Here is an 18,957-nt window from a genome sequence, read left to right as displayed (position 1 = left end):
GGCCATTGGAATAATATCCTCAGAACAGTGGTAATTTCCCAACCAGTGGATACTTTTAAGTTTTGGCTGGACAGGGTACTGGGCCATCTTGTCCAGAGCATATTTCTGCAGAGAAATGTTGGACCAGATAATCCTTGAGGTCCCTTCCAACCTAAGACTCTATGAAAATCCTAGGCATAGAAATGCAAAAAGATTACCACAAGGTAAGCCACAAAATAGAATTGTAGGCACTTTAGGCAGGGCTATGTTGAAAGTTACATATGGGCAATGAATGTTGATGCTGCAAAAGAAACTTCAACAGAAAAAATGTACAAACAGCACATTACTCATTAAAACAATAACAGATTTCCATGCTCTTCCATGCTCACTTACATTAATCAACAAACTATTCCATTAAAACTATCAAGGACTAACTATCAAGCACTAAGGACTAACATAAATCTTGAAACAAGTGTCTCACTAGTGTCTACTAGTGTCTCTGACTCTTAGTGATGTAGAATCCTAAATATTTATATGAAAGAAATGGACTAGAATTGTCAAAACCATTAAGAATGTAGATTTAGACTTCTGTAAGTATCAAGATATTCACACACTGGAAAACCATACCAAAAAACATGTTAAAAATTGCATCACAAACTGTAAGAATGGCATTTTCAAACTGCCTGGCTTGAGTTTGCAATCAGTTGTTTTTCAGACCTAGGCAATGAAATTAAAAGTTCCCTTTCCAATACCTTGTCGAAATTACTGATTGAAATATGAGAATAGGTAGGAAACCAGTACCTCAGAACAAAGTGCTGTCATTTTCAAATATTTCAATAGATTGTTGCAGTGTTTTAAATGGATGCAAATTGCTACACTCAGGTATGAACAAGTGGCTGTGAAAGCACAGCTGAAGAGTGACATCCTAAAGAGCACTTTTAAGAAAGAGTTTTGGGCACAATGAATCCACTTAGACTAAATGAACATTGTCACTGCCGTAAGAAAAATTAACAAAATACTAAAATGAATGAACAGAATTCCATCATTAAGGTGACAAACTAAGTTTGAAATTATTGAGTTATTTCCAACAGGCCTCAGCTAGTGCAGGGATTTGTGCACCATGTTTCAAGGTGTGTGCTACTGGGATCTCAGTGGTTACCAACACAGAGATGGTCTGGTGTAAAGAAAACTAAGAGCAGACATGACAGTAAGCTGCAAACAAAGGAAAGGTTCCAATCTAGGGAATAATACCAGTTATCTTCTTATTGGGGTTAGGGGGTAAGTAGGCATCTTAAAGGATTGAAAAACATACATAATATTTTATGAAAATTGTACTGACTATAAGGGTATTAAAAATTCCTAATGTTATTTCCTGGACTGGAGGTATTTCAAAACAGGTCAGGTGCCTAACCATCAGTTAAGAATGGTTTATTGAGAATTATTTTGGCTTATAACAAGTTTTTAGGAAATAAATTATACACTTTTGACAGGCAAGGGATAACTTTTCCATCGGTTTACCTTGTGAGTTTCCAAAAGCTGTGTTTCTAAAGATTGCTGTAACTCACGTGCATCTGTACCACATCAACTGCCACAAGTTAAAGTATCGTCCATGAACTCACTTTTAAGCTCTCTTACACTTTTTATACCTTTGTAAAATTCAGTGCTAATGTGTTACACAGTCCTCTTACACCCTCTGTGCAAAACCTGCTGTTTTGCCACCAGGTATTTGCTAGTTACTCTATTACCAGAATGATCCAGCAGTTCCATTTTAGAGCTGAGCTCATTGGACAGGGACCCTGAAGGGGCAGGACACAGTATAAATGTATAAGGTCAAATTATGAACGCAAATTATAAATTCAAGTAACTTAAAATTTAAACCAGGAAAAAAATACACATTATAAAGAATTTCACTAATAAGTTTCCAAGTCAAATTACAGGTCAGTAGCACTGCAAATATAAAAAAATCCTCCTACTACTTTACCTTTAAATTCATACTAATTTTCATCTTAAACCAAGGAAGTTTGTAACACTGAAATAATCTAAACCTAGAGACATTATTTCACCTACTTATCTTTCAATATATTCAGAAAAAAATAATAGTTTATATAATAATTCTTTGAAAAAAATTGCATTTATGATAATTATTAATTTTTTTGCTGCAAATTTCTCTATGGAGGTAATTCTCATTATTAGGCAGTATTAAAAATTTCCTAATTAAAAATTACTTTCTTACTTTTTATCACAGCTGCCCTCTTCACATAGCCAAGAAGTGGCCACGGTATAGCCAGAAAAAATGAAGTTTAGATGCTGTCCAGTAGGAGCTGTAAAACTTTTCCAGTTATCCAACCTCCAAAACCATTCTGGAACCTTGACTGTGTTATTTTTTTTCTGTAGATGTGTATCTTTGCATTTGTCTGTCTTGTTACAATTTCAATTTGAATGGATCTGGTTTATCAGATGACACTCAGTAATTAATTTACTCTTTACTTTCCCTCAGGTAGTCTTTTTGTAATTGGAATATTTCATAAACAGGAAATATTTTTGTAATTGTAGTTCACAGATGAAAATATTGAGTTTTATCAGGTATCTTTCTAATTCTTATGGCTGATAGGAAATTGGCTTTCAAATTTGGCAACCACATGACTGCTTACTGAAATCTGTCAGTCAATATTTAGTAAATTTCACATATGCTTTATTGAATTACCCTTGTTCACATTTACTGTGGAAGCTCAAGTGGAACTCGCTCCAGGTCTTAATGCAAAGGCAGTAGCTAGACACCACATCAAGACAGGATCCTAACACTTACCAGAACACACAGGGTGCCTGCAATATCGATGTGCCTTACAGGACTATTTGCTAATTAAACACAGAATCCATACACTTTCTGAACTGGAGAAAAAATGCATCCATTGCTGGTAAATCATAAACCAGTAAAGTCGATCACAGTAGAATAAAAATTACTTACATCAGTATTACAGGAGCGATAACGCTTCCTTTCTCCAAGACAATATTTACCTCCACCTGAAGGCCTGGAAAAACATGTTTATATGTTAGGATATGCCCTAGAACAAATACAACTGCATGAGATATACTAATGCGTTCTTACTTGACATGCATTGGAGCAGACACAAAACATTACTTGGTACTTGAAAAATCATTACTCATAATATTAATGTAGTTTGCATAAGTTCCAAACAGTAAAGTTTAATTGCATTTTGAACATAATAAAAAAAAAAAAACTGTTGGTTTTAATTATTTACTTGGTTTATAAAATTAAAATGAGAAATGTGTAAACAACCTATATGATACTTTTTTTTTCAATTATCTCATCTTACTTGAAAACCAACAAAGACTGGTTTTGTATTCGGAACCAGTAAAGACTGTATATTCTAGTCCAGAAATTTGAATCTGATTTGAGTTGATCAGTATTAAATCTGATTACTCCAGATTTCTAGTAGTTCAGGTAATTGAGTGGTAAATTCCCAAACTGCTCAAGAACATTATCTATCTTCCATACAGGTCAAATATTGAACTAACTTAGACTTATATGGAAGGTTAATCAGACATCAGCTCTTTGGCTTGCAACTCAATAGCAAAAAGAAAAAAAAATACTTTGTCAGGCTTTCATAATAAAAAATTTAAATATTTACAATTAAAAATTAACTATAAAATCAAATCAATACTATTTTTCATATTACAGTATTTAACCAGGAAATGTTATCCTTAATCAACAGGGTTGGTTTTTTTCCTATTGTAGACATACCCTCTCCCAAATGCATCTACCTGTTAAACACTGAAAATTTAATAATTTTCATCATGCCAACCCAAATATATGGTGACAGAAGTTGGAAAAAAATCTTAGGATATTATTCATGCCCCAAACAAACATTTCACTAGGCTTTTTAAACACTTCTTTGGAAAAAAAATTAATTTCTCATTCTCTCACTAACACAGTCTGACTGTGTTATTGATGCATACAGATAATTTCTGCTTTTGTATCCATTGAGTAAGTAGTGATATTGTCCAGATTAGGTAGTTATTGCTAAAATAGAGGACAAACAGACCACCTTAAGTAAAAGTCATATGACCTTATGGTCACTGGCTTGCAGAGTGCCGTGGAAAGCTGATGGACGGCCTGGCTTGGAAAACACAGATATAAGAAACAAATAATCCAAGTGAACAGAGAGCAGAAGACAAGAAAAGGAGTAACAAAAGAGAGAGAATGAATTTTCATGAAAGAAAAAAAATTACTTTCAGAAGAAGTGGTCTTAAAAACCAGTAGTGGCAAAGGAGATAGTGATTATGAGAAACGACAAGAAGAGAACATGGAGTAATAGAACTATCCTGTGAAGGCCTATAGCTGTGGTGAGGTAATCAGAACAGATAAAAGCCAAAACAGAAAAGAGCAGCAATTCATTCAGCAAGGACCAGCAATAGAAATAAGCATTCCTCATTTGAGAAGAGATAATGACAGAGAGAGGAGCTCTGACCTGACAGAACTTCTCTGGAACAGTGCTCAGGACATTGGAAAACAGACAGATTGTAAGACAAGTACAGATATATACAACAGATCAAGCTGCAGTGGAGAAGCTGTCCCCTCTTCAGAGAGGGCAAATACACCAATAGAGAGTACTGGCAGGGAAAAAAGATGTTGAATTGTTTTAAGAGTAAGTAGGAAGTCACATGTGAAATGTGGGACAAGGCAGCACATAAATACACTGTATGCAATATAATATTATTGCCTGTGGTTTGTATGTAAGCAGTTATATTGAAAACCTTGGAAATACTGTGTTGGGTTTGGGGTTTATTTTATTAATAAGTAACTGGTAATTGTTATTTTATATCTGAGACAAACATTAAAGGAAATATGCCCTATGAAAGAAACCTCTCTAAGGCATGATTTAAATATATTTTGATGAACAACACATCGCATAAAGAAAACCATTCTGGTTACTGCTAAATATAAATCCAGCTATCTTTACAGTACATAACATACATTCAAAATGTTAGAAGCATGTCTAGTGAACTCCTGTTTAAGCATTTCTGTCTGCTATTTTGAAGACAAATGTTGGCAAACTAGCAAAACATTTTTACAGATAACAAGTGAAACCACAGTTTTGAATAATTTCTATATGTGTCTTTTTGTTGGCTCCGGCTTACTTTAGCTACTTACGCTGGACTGTCACAGTGTCTTATAGATGAGGAGACTCCTCCCCCGCAGGTCCTGCTGCACTCTCCCCATATTGACCATGGACCCCAATCCCCATCTATGCTCTGGGGCCAAGTGCCAAAAGGTACACACTCTCCCTGATAACACCACTGAAAGATTTCACAAAAGAACCATAAAATTAGCTTGGAGGCTGACAGAGTTATCAGGACAGAAAAATATAAGGGTCAGACAATGACCAATTATAGGCATTAGCATTCCCTGTATAGATAACAAGAATAGTATTTTACTTTTTCTAGCCATGTTTAGACATTGGTGAGGGTGTGTGTGATTTGTTAAATGTCTCCACTCAGTCCTGAATTATAGGTCCCTAACACACACCAGAAGTATTTTTTATTTCATCAGCCTCCTTAATGTTTCACAATCAAGGAACTACAAGTTGCTTACATTCTTTTAAACACTAAGATTAATTTCCAAGCCTGGTTTGGTAAAAGACCCACTACTGAAGATTTATGTAGAGGCTTCATTACAGAAAATGAAAACTTCCCCTGATAACATTTTTAAGAAAGTATTTATTTTTATAAAAGAAAATCTGGAGGGCATTACAATGAAGGAAGAATTTTTCTCAGTATTTCATTCACTAACACTACAGACATAATAAAAATAGTGCTGAAGCATTAGACATGGTACAGAAAATCATTTTATAATAGTGACTGGCCACTTGTTTGGGGCAGAATGGACATGTGTACTTCATTCAAGCAAACGTTTAAACTTTGCAATATTATTACTTAAATAAGAAATACAAAATGACAGACAAAATCCACCCAAATTATTAACTATTAAAACAAGTTTATAATTTAGTTCATCAGAGACCTTTTCTAAACCATTCAGAAATAATCCTGGAGCCCATATTTTGATCACATTCTGGTGTCTACCATATCACTGTGAATTTGAAGCAGCTCAATTAGATACCCTTTCCTACTACCGCAGGCTTAGGTGACAGGGCCGAGCATGGACTCAGGTCTACCATGACCTGAATCTGCACATTTCCCTTTGAAAAGTTGAGCAAGTGCTGTTTTTAAACTCCCTCAAATTTCTGTAGTATTGATCATTTCCAAAAAAAAAGACAACTTCTATGTCCGCTCCTCATCACCACAGTGTTTTGCAATGCCTCTCATGACACAATAAGGATGGAGTATCAAGTGAGCTAGAAGAGTCCTAAAATCATATGGTTTTCTTCTCTTTACAGTGATAAATTGATAGATATTTTATTAATAAATGTAAAAATCTCCTTGTTAAAATCTATTAGAGATGCCACAAAAGTACATGAACAGATACGCTAAAGTCAAAACCTAAAAATGAAAATTCTTGAAGAGTAAAACTGTAAGCAACTAATTTAATTTAAATTACACTACATACATTACAAACATATCAAGATCCAAGCTAAGAAATGCAAGTTACTCAGATTTAAACTCATAAGAATATCACAGATATAGAACTGAATAGGTAAACCATCATAATTCCATACTATTAGAACTATAGAGACAATAGACAGGTGCATTATTTTTCCAAAGCCATATAAAATCCCTATAGTGTATAATTTCCACTGTTATGCAAACATTGTCTTCCACATTCCCATGCTCCCCTGTAAAACCTCTATAAATCCTGGGTTTTCTCATCTACTGAACTTAAATCTGAGGATTTAATGCTCACCTCTCTGTCTCTTCTTAATTTTCTAGTAAAAATTTATCTTTCACTAGAAGCCAGTGATGCATACAATCTCTTTCATAGTAATTAAAAATTACAAAAGTCTTCATTACTTCTAATGGGACTGCAGAAATGTGTTTCCTCCAAGAATGACAGCAACTTCATCTGCTATAATGAGGTTAGGACTATTGAGTAATTACCATATGAAGAAAGAAGGGGACATGACAGCTATTTTAAAAGAACAGTTCTACAGAGAAGGTTTAGATCTGAAATATTAATTCTTCTCTAATGTTGAAAGAATAATTTTCCATTATTTCAGCAGAAAGGTGACAGTGATGCATTCAAATACGCATAAAATATGCAAATCCTCTGTGAAAAAAAGCACTCTGAAATTTTTCCTAGAGAAATAACTAATGAAAATAAAATATGATACGTGGCAGGTTTGAGATACTTTTTATGAGCTGCTTTAGCTGCTTTACAGAATTAACATTTATAACACTATGATTTCAGAAAAACCACACAGCAAGTTCTCTAATATAGAGAAAAATTTATTTCCTATTTTGTATGAGGAAGAAAAATATTAGTGTAAATTTTAACTACTAATTTTCAATCATCAACTCAACAATTATTTTTCAAGAAAGTGTAATATTCAATAATAATGTACAGTTATTTTATGTTAATGCCCAAAGACAAGTTAAATCATCCCACAATGTAGCTAGATAAACTATCCTTTCAACACTGTGTTAGCATTTTTTGCATGGTTTGCCCCTCTTTTCCATCCCTAGCATGGATGTATTTTATGATCTACAGAAAGGGTCACCTTTTTTATTACTTTAAATCAAAACACAGCATAAGTGTTCCTATCAGTTTTGTCTTATTGTTTTATACACACAATTTCTTAGTGACTGTATTTTTAAAAAATCTATCAGTTAATTTACCTTCACAGCCACATCTCTGGGAATACCACAGAGAAGCTTCATGCATATTTAAAATTCTTATTACAAATTAGGAAAAGTGTACCTTTTTGAACCCCACTGATATGTAAAACCCTTCACCAAATCATGAATATATTAAAGCTTCAGAAGAGAACACATGTAACAGTTCCATCAACAGCAAGAAACAATTCTATTTCCCTGTATGCAGACAACAGCTGAATAACTCTTATGGAAAACATTGTAAAAACCTTCCTGGCTAAGCAGATATCTACCACAGAAAATTTCAACCCAAAGGGTTAAAAGCTTGGAAAGTCTATAAAAACAACTGGAGGAAGGTTTTATTATAGAAGGTTAGGCTGTTTTAATTGTAGAAATCCCTACACATTCTGTCAATAAGATATTAATAGACATTGCATCAAATTATGGTTTGGACTTTTTGGTACACATAATACATGAATAAATATACAAATACAATTAATACTCTGAAATCTTGATAGGTATTTAGAGCTGGAAATTTAATTTATTATATATTTGCACAGAATCCATCAAAATAGGGCTTAACTTGGTTGGGGCCTGTAGGCATAACTGCATAACTGCATAATAATAATAATAATAATAATAATAATAATAATAATAATAATAATCATAATAATAATAATAATAATAATAATAATAATAATAATAATAATAATACTACACTAAGAATGTGTTACAGCATAGTAACCTGTTTATTTCACATTACTCTTCGGGAAAGGAAATTACATATTTGGAAAGAGCTCATGATTTCTGGTTTATTGCTACCAGGAACTATTAATTTACAGGAAGCTTTGTGGATACAGTTTATAGACACAATTCTCTGCTGTTAACAGGCAAATTTGGTTAACAGGTTTATCTTTGTAAAATGTTATGGATTCTCTCACTTCCCTCTAAAATCTCACAAAGGAACAAAACACTGGCGGCTGGAAAAAGATGTTTGGCAGAAAGCAAACTGATTAAAACTTCTTGACAAGTGAATAGATCAACAGTGTCTAAAAGGATCTCAACTTGTGGTCTCATGGTTCAAAAAACATAAATTGAGGTAAATTACTCTTTGTCATCAAAAAGGAGGATGGTTCCAAAATAAACCTAGACTGCTGATTTAAGAGCACCACTTCTAACATTTTCTATTACTCTAATATAGGGTAACAGTTTTTGTAAAACTGTGAACGTCCCTCTATTATTATTGGCTAACTCTATTCACTCTATTTTTTAAAATGACCAGTTCAATAAATTTATTTAACATGGTTTACCAATATTTCCAAACCCAGCATGGAAAAGCCATCAGAACTATAGCAGGTCATGGGCCCTGAATGAAGCCGTCAACACGCATTAATAAATGCATGACAGCTGCCCAAAAGCCTTCATTCTTGTTGTTTAAACATCAGATTGCAAGTCAAAATGCACTGTTATCTTTGTTGAAACCAGCTCAGCTAGTATGACAAAAGTCAGAGTGAGAATAGATGTTCAGAAAAAAATCCAATCTGGATCACTGAATCTCATGAACAGAGGCAACCACTCTCAGACAGAGACTGGAAATGGTTTAATGTAACAAACTCTCTTCACTTTGTACAAACCTGCATAAAATGGATTATCTTGAAAAAAGGTATGTAGAATGCATTTTTCCTCCCCAGTACGTATCTTTAAAATAAATTAAAATATTTTTCTCCCTTTTCAAGATCTGTATAGGTTTTGCCTTGTAACTAAGAAACACTCTTCTAATATTCTTGTCTGAAACTACTGATATACAGAGATTGTTTTAAAATCAAAATTCTCATATTCAGACAGATATTGTAGTGGTAAATGTATCTATTGTAACACTATCTTTCTGTAGTTTTCTGTTAGGTAGAAGAGCTTATCTGACTTTACATCAAAGTCTGTAAAGCCAAACAGTTATGCAAGTATAACTGAATAATGAAAAAATAATTCAAAGTCAAAATAGAAAGATCACTGGGAAATACAGGCTTTTATAAAATTCTTTTATGGAGTCATCCTTTTTTCTATATGCTTGTATGATTTGGCATACATCTGAAAAAATAAAATTCTTTTCCCTTCTAACAGAATTACGTAGTTCAGACTCTAGATTATGTGGCACATTTGCAAAGTCCACGGCAGGCCTAAAGCTGTAACAATTCTTAATGGAGGAGTGGTATAAAATCAAATAAATATTAAACTAGAAGAGTTTTTTTTTAAAAATTACAAAAATTACTCAAAAAATAGGCAGAAGAAATAGAACATGTTTTGGGGTAGTTTTTTGATCCAGGCTCTAGTGTTTTACAGAAAGGATAAATATTTTATTAAATTACACATATAAAATAATGGTGAAAAAATTCTGTAGAACACTTTCCATTACAATGTACACATATGATAAAATATGTTTTTGTTTGAACTGTTGTAATTGCTGTGAAATACTTTGATTTTCTAGTTCTTTCTTCTTGTAGTCTTTGAACAATAAATTGCTTCTTCAAACAATAAAACTTTTTGTACTCACCCCCTTTTCAATGCTCCCTGTTTGGCAAAGAGTACCTTCTGCTGCTGGGATGCTGTTGGTAACACAGCGGTTACTTTTGCTGAGGCACCAGAGCTCTCTACACACTTCCTAGGAAAGAAGGCAGAAGCAAGTTGATCAGAATAAAAGCCTAAAATTTCTTCCAGTCCTCATACACACATGTATGCACAAATTTGTTTTGAACAGAGACAATTAAGTTGTCGTCTGCAGAGAAACATCTAAAGATAGCTGTGATAGCAGCAATTTTGAAGCCACTATATTTTGCCTAAGAATACTCTGCCCAAAAAAACCATTCTGGAAGCATCAAAACTAGACAATAATATATTTTTCACACCTGCAATGTAAGTAATGTTCTATAATTGCTTTTTTTCTTGACTTTTCCTAAGACTGGGCTTAGTATATTTTAGTGTTATAGAAGTAGTCTTCAGATGAGCTGTAGTGTCTCCATTAAGGCTGCTATCTGCCTCAAAATTACCTGCCAAAAAGGGCACCAATAATCTTGAGATATGAAACAGCAACAATTATTTTTCTTTCCTTTATGTAAAAAGAAAGTTTTTGAGTTTAGACTAGTCGCATTCCTCTCTTGCAACACTTGTTAAAGTAGTGCATGTTTAGTTAGAACTAACTAACCTACATACTAAAATATTTCCTTTAGGCTTTTTAGATTTGCAGTTGCTCTTTCATAAATTATTTATCCTATCCTATTTCCCTATGTTGTCAGTGTTAGACTAACTGAGAACTTCAAATAATCTTTTTGTTCCTACCATATTTTCTCATTTGGTTTTGCCCATTTATTAATTTAAATTAAGCCAGTTCTGCTGATACTGGAGATAAATTGTTAAAACTAGGAAAGGTTGAAATTCATAGTGTGGGCATGATCCAAAATCGGGTGAACACCGGAAATCTTCACAGTTGCTTCAGTTGCCCCTGGATTCAGCTGTGTACACACAAAAGAATGAAGAGATGTTTGCTTTTACAGTAAATTACTTACATAATAATATTTACTGTATTACTTTGGGATGTGTGCAAAAGTTCACATATTCCTTATACATATTCTATATTTTAATTTTTTTTATTTGAACATAACAAGATCTTTTAAATGATCCTTTGATAATCCTTACTGTTTCATTTTATTTAACTGCTGCTTGACAAAATATTCTACAAAAAATCCTTGTATAGGTTCTACAGTGAAACTTGAAAGAAAGAGGAAAAGACAGTGTGAATGAATTAAAGTTATTGTCCACTCCCCTCCAGGTTCATTGTTTCTTTGAGGTAAGGAATAAGTTATCTGGCACCTATACACCCTATATGATGTGTTCTTTACACATCAACAGGAACAACTGCTGTGTTTTACCCCAAGATTCATATTTCTTGCATTGTACTGCATATAAAAATTGATTTATTTATACATTACTCTCTAGTGGCTGCAGCAACAGTTCAACAGTAGAATCTTTTCTTGAAGAATGCAGAATTATTTACAAAGTTTAAAAACAGCTGGTGCCATTCTTGCAGGGATGTTAGTACAGTGTAATTAGTTTCATGATTGGCAGAAGCAAGGTATCTTCTCTACAGTCCATTAAAAAAATAGACTATAGGAACAGTTTGAAATTAAACTGAACGAAAACCGGATGGATGGACTTTCCATCTATTTTTTGACAATTAGGCCTAAGTTAATTAATCCTATTTAGTGTCTGACTCTATGAAAACTTAAAATTATTAAGCCTGTTTTGGGAGATTAACTGCCCCTTGTAAAAGTCTACCTGGAGCCAATGCAGAACTTTTCAAATTAGTTTTCTTTCAATAAACAAATGCAAGCAGTATAAATATTTACATAAAACTCTGAGCAAATTTGTTTTTCCTCACTCAGCTGAAAAATCTTCAAATTAAGATACACATAAATAAATATACTAATTAAAATAAAACAGAGAAGTAACAGAAGATACATCACATAGCTTCTTGAAAAGTTTAGCTCAATTACAAATTTGACAGCAACTAACTAAGATGCTAAAATTCAAAACTAAATCAATTTCACATCTAAATCAAGCATGAATCCAAACTTCAATACAGTATGGATTACAAAATTAAAATGTAAAATGAATTCTTTTCAGACACAGTATGAGGTCCTCCTGTAATAATCCTGCCTTACTTACTTTAACCTTTAATTTACTTCCTCATTTTGATGAACAAAATGGGTGTAATTTACTCACTCATTCTTCACATGTGGTTTATATTGTTAAATAAAAAAGAGTCAGACTGTGATAATTCTACTTATGACTTTCTATTTTTTTAGATCTGATCAAGTTCAAAGGTCTAAGTTAATAGCTGTTCTTACTCATGGAGTTTGCTCCAATGTTCTGAAAAGCAAAACATTCAACCGCACTAAGAAACAAAGATTTCAAACATTCTGATATGAACAAAAGCAAAAAATCAGGTCTGGATAGCAGTCTGGAGTTTTAAAACATCTATGTTCCAGGATTATTTGAATCTAGAATTCTGGTTTTTGCTCTGGAGTTTATGTGCAGAATCCCACTTCTGACATACCTACACAAGTACACCTTCTATACATCACGTAAGTGGAAGTAATAATTAATGTCTTTACCATTTGTCTCTACAAATGAGAGCATTTGACAACTTTCTGTATATTTAGACTCCTCTGGTGCATTAGACTCTTCTAATTCACTGATCTAATACCAACCTGACATTTTAATTCAACAGTGTGAATTAATGAATACAACACTCCAAAACTATTTTAGTCATTCGTCTGTTTGCAGAAGATAACAAGCAGGTCAAGTCACCCCTCTACTTCACAAAATGAAAAAAACATTTATTCCTAAATTGTTTTGAGAAGCAGTACATCAAAACTAGATAGTATTACTATTCTGATTGACCTTTTTCAGATAGTAATTTCAACAGGAATTTACTTCAGTAAATCCCTAAAGACAAAATGATAGTGGTGAAAAATTACTATGGGCTTTATCATACTATTAATCTGTGAGCAGAAACCTCTACTTAAATCAGAAAGGAGTTCTGTTTGTGACAGATATACAATATCCTAAAATCACCAGAATATTTCCTCAAAGAGAAACTATTCAAAGCACCAAAGATCCACAAAAATAACAATGTATCAATTTGTAGATGTAATTTATATTAAACCCAAGACATGAAAGGATTTTTGTAGTATCTTTTAAATATAGCCAAATTTAAGATACTGTTTATTTTTCCCCACTGTACTGCATTTAAAAGAAAACATAGACTCTGAAGTATACTCTCCATCACCCTGTACATGAAAAGAAAAATAACATCAATAGCCATTTGAAAACAAATGAGATACCTAACAAGAAGTTAAAAAATCCATCTGTGTTGTTATTTGATTAAATGAAGATGGAATTAGACCAGGTGTTCCTATGGATAAGTCTTCTTCATTTTCAGCTGACCTTGGAAAGTTCAACAAAGCAGTTCTCACTAAGGTTCATAAAGCTTTCTCTTCTCCAGCTCAAACCCATGAACCCTTTACTTGCTCCTACTTTAGTTACTGAAAAGAGCTTTTTCCTTACTACCACCATTATCTGTAACACCTCTAATCAGTGGTTTTAATAAGCCAGCCTTAAAACATACAAGAAACTGCCCTGAAAAAGTCAGGCCAAAAATAACTAATAGAAAGTATAGCGCTTTTTCACACACATACACACACACACACACACACACATGCACACAAGCACACAAACTCACACACCCACCCACACCCACCCACCAACAGGTGATCCTTTTAGGGTAGTCTTTTCCTCCTCAGAAAAGGATGAAGCTAGCGTATATTTGGCCAACATTATATTTGTTGGAATAATTCAATGAAAGTAAGACAAAGGAGCATAATCTGAAAATTAAAAAATTACTTGAAAGTCAGTCTCCAAATGTCTGGATTTAGTAACTACTAATTTGTAAAGTAAACAAGGGAAAAGTTTTAAAAATCCAGGAAACATAAACTGAAGCTGAGGCCTTTCACAAGATCAAGACAAGATAGATGACAACCTGTAACGGTGTATCTTAGGGTTCCATGACTTCAGTTTGGAATTCGGATGCTTGTATTTGCAGTAAATTAAACAAAGCTGAACCCATCTAGAGAAAAAAACACAGCAAATCAAATTACCTTCATTTTGCCTAAGTATTATAAATGATGGAGCCTCTTTCTGTTGCATCATGCAGAGTTACACATAGGCATTTCAAATTATGTAACATCTAAGCATCCTATATCATAATCATAATAAATTGTTATAAATTGTTATAATAAAACAATACAGCACAATGAAAACTCAGTAATATGAGCAAAGATCAAATTGCTGTGCTGTTCTTGTTTTCAAAACTCACGAAAGCTTCCAACAAAAGTTAGTAGTTCAGCCTATAAAATTACAATTTAAAAAATGATGGGAAATACATTCACAAGGCATATTAAATTATGATAATTTGGGAGGTTCACCTTTTGTTCATAAAATTTTAAAAATCCTAAATAGGTTTGTCTGTTACTTCAGCAAGTTTAATTTATAATATGCTGCACCTCTTGATGAGCATTTGCTAACAGAGAGCATAAAAACAATTAGCTTGAATTGCAATTCAGACCTGAAAATCATCAACAGACTACTTTTGGGCTCATTGCTGAAATGAAGATGACAACTTGACTAAAACTAGAAGACCCTAATTAGTAAGTGAATTTCAGAAGGTTCAAAGTTTTGCCCAGATAAGCACCCAAAAGTTACCATTTTAGTGCTTCACTACCAAAAGCTCATTAAGTGGTGAATCACACCAAATAATGTGAAATAGAATACAGAACTTAAGTCACACCTTCGTATTATGTTTCCAACATTCTTTAATAAACATTGGGTGCTTATGTGAACCTTAAGGAAACTAAAGGAACTCTACAAGGTCAATCACCTCCAAGTACCATCTTCCTTTTTAAACCCATGCAACTTATCCATCTTTATTCAAACAACATTCTGGTATCTGGAATCTCATCCATTATTGCTTCTACGATCATCTAATGCATTTCTCCTGTTCACATCACCAGCTTCTCCTTGCACTTTCTTAACAGCATTCATAAGAGGCAGGCACATTGGTGTTGATATCTGTGTCTCTAAGAGAGAGAAAAGAGAAAAACAAAGGAAGAAAGGAAGGAAAAAGAGGGGAGTTTGGATACAAGATAGTCCTAATGAAGAAAAAATGGGGACTGCAGGAACTCGTTTGAAAAAGGATGAAGAACTGCTTTAGGTTCCCAAAAGAGGAAAACTTCTTGGACTTCCCTTGACTATACACACCAAAAACTTAGAAAAAAGAGGGAACAAAATTCATTTAAATACAACACAATCCTGTAAGTCCTTACACAAGAAAAGCTTGAAACTTTAATTATTTGCAATGCTGAAGGCCTGCACAACAGTGGCAAGAGTTCTTGCAATTGACTAGGAAGAAAAAAAAAAGGTTGACAAAAATAACAGAGTATGATACCAGTATCTTCAATTCCTCTCTTTGCTTACACATACTTTTAACATCACTTTGATAGCAATGTAACATAAATCCATCTGATTAAACTACATATGCTCAGCTAACAAGCATAAGGGCAACTTAGTTATGGTATGATATATGAAACTGGGGTCAATAAAGGCACTTTACAGTAAGTTATTATTATGCCCAAATTCAACTAAATGCATGATCCTAGGCATAGTATCAACAGTGAGGGAACAGAAGGAAAACAGTAGCTTTGGTGCAAAGATACAACAGTGGCTTCTCTGCCTTTCCTTGTGAAAGATAACCAGCTTCCAGAGTCTGCTTCTGCTTCTATCTTCCTATAAAACCCCTACCTCAAGCTCAATGCTACTGCTCTTCATTTAACTGGAGTAAACCACATCCATATTTCAAGAGAAAAGTGACTGTTTAATTAATGAAGGTTAAAATTTGTATCACCCAATCACTAGGGTCAATTGCAATTCCGTTTTCTTGGCCTAGTGGAAATATTTTAGAACTATAGCTATATAGTAACATATTTAGTCTCCTGGATTTTAAAGTCAGCTGATCAATGCCAGTAGAAAGGCATAAAATGCAAGAAAAATATACCAAATAATTGTAAGCTACTATCTCTCAAACCCTGCTGCTAGCAGCCAGCAGCTTCACAGATTGTAAAATGCAACACAGCAATATCAACCATATGCATAAAGTATTAACTGCTTTTAAAATGTCTGAGGTTTTAGCCTCTCTCCTAAAAATGTAGGGACCAGCTCTAAAGCAGAGCACTATTTTGAGCCACAAAATCAGTAAGTTAGGCATTTTTCAGGTATTATTTAAACTCATAAAGCAGAGAAATCAAAAGTCAAGACTGGAATTCTTTCCTGAGTTAACCGAGAGACAGCCAACAGCCAACTGTTACTCGGCAGATGCTCAAAGGTCAAGGAGATCAGAAGTCAATGAAAAAGTTTCCCTTACAATCACCTAAACCAAATTACTAAAGGAGGTTCTGAACTATTAGTGGAACTAAAACACAAACAGGGCAGAGAATTGACACACATCTAACAATCAGCAGAAGAAAATCCACACTGCATCATCCTAGAAGATGTAGGTTATGCAGCAGTTACATAACTGAAGAGGAACTAGCACTGTTTCTAACAACCTCAAAACCTTCCACTGCAGTGAATTCAATAAGATACCTGAAAGTATATATTGTCTTTAAGAAAAAGCTATGTATCAGTATTGAATGGTGCAATTTCCACCATTAGAATTTGGATCACTGCAAGCCATAAATTTACCATTCTCCTGAGTGTGAAAATATACCCTAAAAATGAAATATTTTAAATAGATCGAGCCATTGCCTTTCACTTTTATATTCAAAATACCCATTTCTTCACCTAAATTCTGTAACATTTTCCCTGTATCAAAAGGGACACAATATAGTATATAGATCAGTATAATATAGTATAGTATAAAGAACAATGCACATGTAACACTAGAAAGCTAGAACACTAGAAATGCTTTTGCTACAAGAGTTCTGTCTGAATATAACTAAACAGTTTGATTAGGAGTAGTTCTCAAAACAGTACCATAACTGAAGAGCTCCTTTTTATGCCAGATTGTCCCCTCATCAGTAAACAAACACACACAAAAGCAGAAACTTGAAGTCCCTTTAGTAATTGAGTTCTGATGCTTTAATTGGTCAAACACCTCTCATGTTATTAAACTTCACATTCCTAAGTGAGAACAGCTCCAACTTTAACAGTGAAAAATTCATTGCAGAATGAGGACAGGATCTATGATCTAAAGCAACAATTTAACTTAACACTCAGAGGAAGCAGGTGAGGAAATAAGGGAGAAAAGGCAAGAAACACAGATTAACATTAAAGCTACATGGTTGAAAGAAGTACTTTTTCTAAAGATGAGAAGACTGTGGCAGAATTCCTAAGCAGAAAGAATGTGAAGATTTTCCAAGTTATTTTAAAAACACCAATTATATCAACAGGTTCATCACAGGCCACAGAAGATTTTCTGCCTGCATGTATTTTGATTTGAGAGTTCAACTGTGTCTCTTGTCATGGCTTGCCACTAAAAACCAGTAAAGAACATGAGCAAGAGAAAAATGCAAGCAATTTTCTCCGAGACTTGAAATTTATTTCCTTTTGGGTCACAAAACTCCCTGATGGAAAACCTGCTCTATACCTTTTTTTATAAGATGCTTTAAATAAAAAGGGCTAAAAGAAATGCTTGAAAGGAGCTGGTATATGAGCTACATTCACTGTAAATAGGTGGTTTTTGCTGTGTTCTGCCATCATAGTTGCACGTTGTATGTTCGAAAAAGATCCATGAACTATTAATGGCATCTTCATGGAATAGTACATTGAGAAGAAATATCCAAAGCACTGACTGTTTACTTTTGATAACAAGAGAGTTGAGCAGAATATTCAATTTAGCTTCTCCTGGGATTTAGATCCAGTTTCATTCTTCAGTCCCGAAACCCTTTCATACATAAAGAAATCTTTTCTAACTAGGTTATTTTCTGCACTAACTAGGTTATTATTTGCACTACAATCTCCCAAAAGCTGTTTCCCCCCACTTCAAAACTATCACTTCAAATCTCTAAGATAATAATCACCATGGTCACATTTAAAGAGCATTATGGCAGTGGCAGATAATATTTTAAATGTATATACTATTTTAAATTCATGTTATTTCTTAGAATGGATACTACCAGACTTCTACAATAACTTATATATTAACAGATGCAGTTTGAATCCTGTGATCGAAGTAGTGTGGTTATTTTCTGAGACACTTGGAAGTTATGTCCATATTGATGGCACACTGATGGAACACCTCACCCTATATCAATTCAGAGGTCTGGTAATGAAGGCATAGCTTCACTTCATGAAGACATTGCCTCAATTAAGTGTCAACATATTTTCCATAACTCTTAGGGAATCCCAAAAAAAACCTTTAAAAAAAAAGAAAGTAGAAGGCAAAAAGCAAAGATAACCTATATGTCTTCATTACTTCCAGTTATTTCTGGTTTAGAAACTGGTTTAAGAAAGAAAATGCACTGTACAGTATGATCATCACAACAATGGTTACACAGTTTAACAGTGTTTAAAAAACCCTACATA

At 33.6% G+C, this 18,957-nt stretch overlaps 1 protein-coding gene across 3 annotated transcripts in view; it reads right to left on the bottom strand.

Moving 5' to 3' along the window:
* ADAMTS6 (ADAM metallopeptidase with thrombospondin type 1 motif 6) overlaps positions 1-18,957 on the bottom strand; it is a 145,859-nt gene that overhangs the window by 38,896 nt on the left and 88,006 nt on the right. For all 3 annotated transcript variants that reach the window (XM_030968773.1, XM_030968774.1, XM_030968775.1), the window contains exons 12-14: positions 10,316-10,423; positions 5,153-5,298; positions 2,945-3,008 (exon numbers count right to left, since the gene is read on the bottom strand). In XM_030968773.1, the coding sequence (XP_030824633.1) occupies positions 2,945-3,008; positions 5,153-5,298; positions 10,316-10,423 (318 nt within the window). The remainder of the gene's footprint in view (positions 1-2,944; positions 3,009-5,152; positions 5,299-10,315; positions 10,424-18,957) is intronic.

Source organism: Camarhynchus parvulus, chromosome Z (assembly GCF_901933205.1).
Source record: "Camarhynchus parvulus chromosome Z, STF_HiC, whole genome shotgun sequence".
Classification (NCBI taxonomy): Eukaryota; Metazoa; Chordata; class Aves; order Passeriformes; family Thraupidae; genus Camarhynchus; species Camarhynchus parvulus.
The sequence above is the reverse complement of the archived record's forward strand: the minus strand, read 5'-3'. Positions and strand labels throughout refer to the sequence as shown.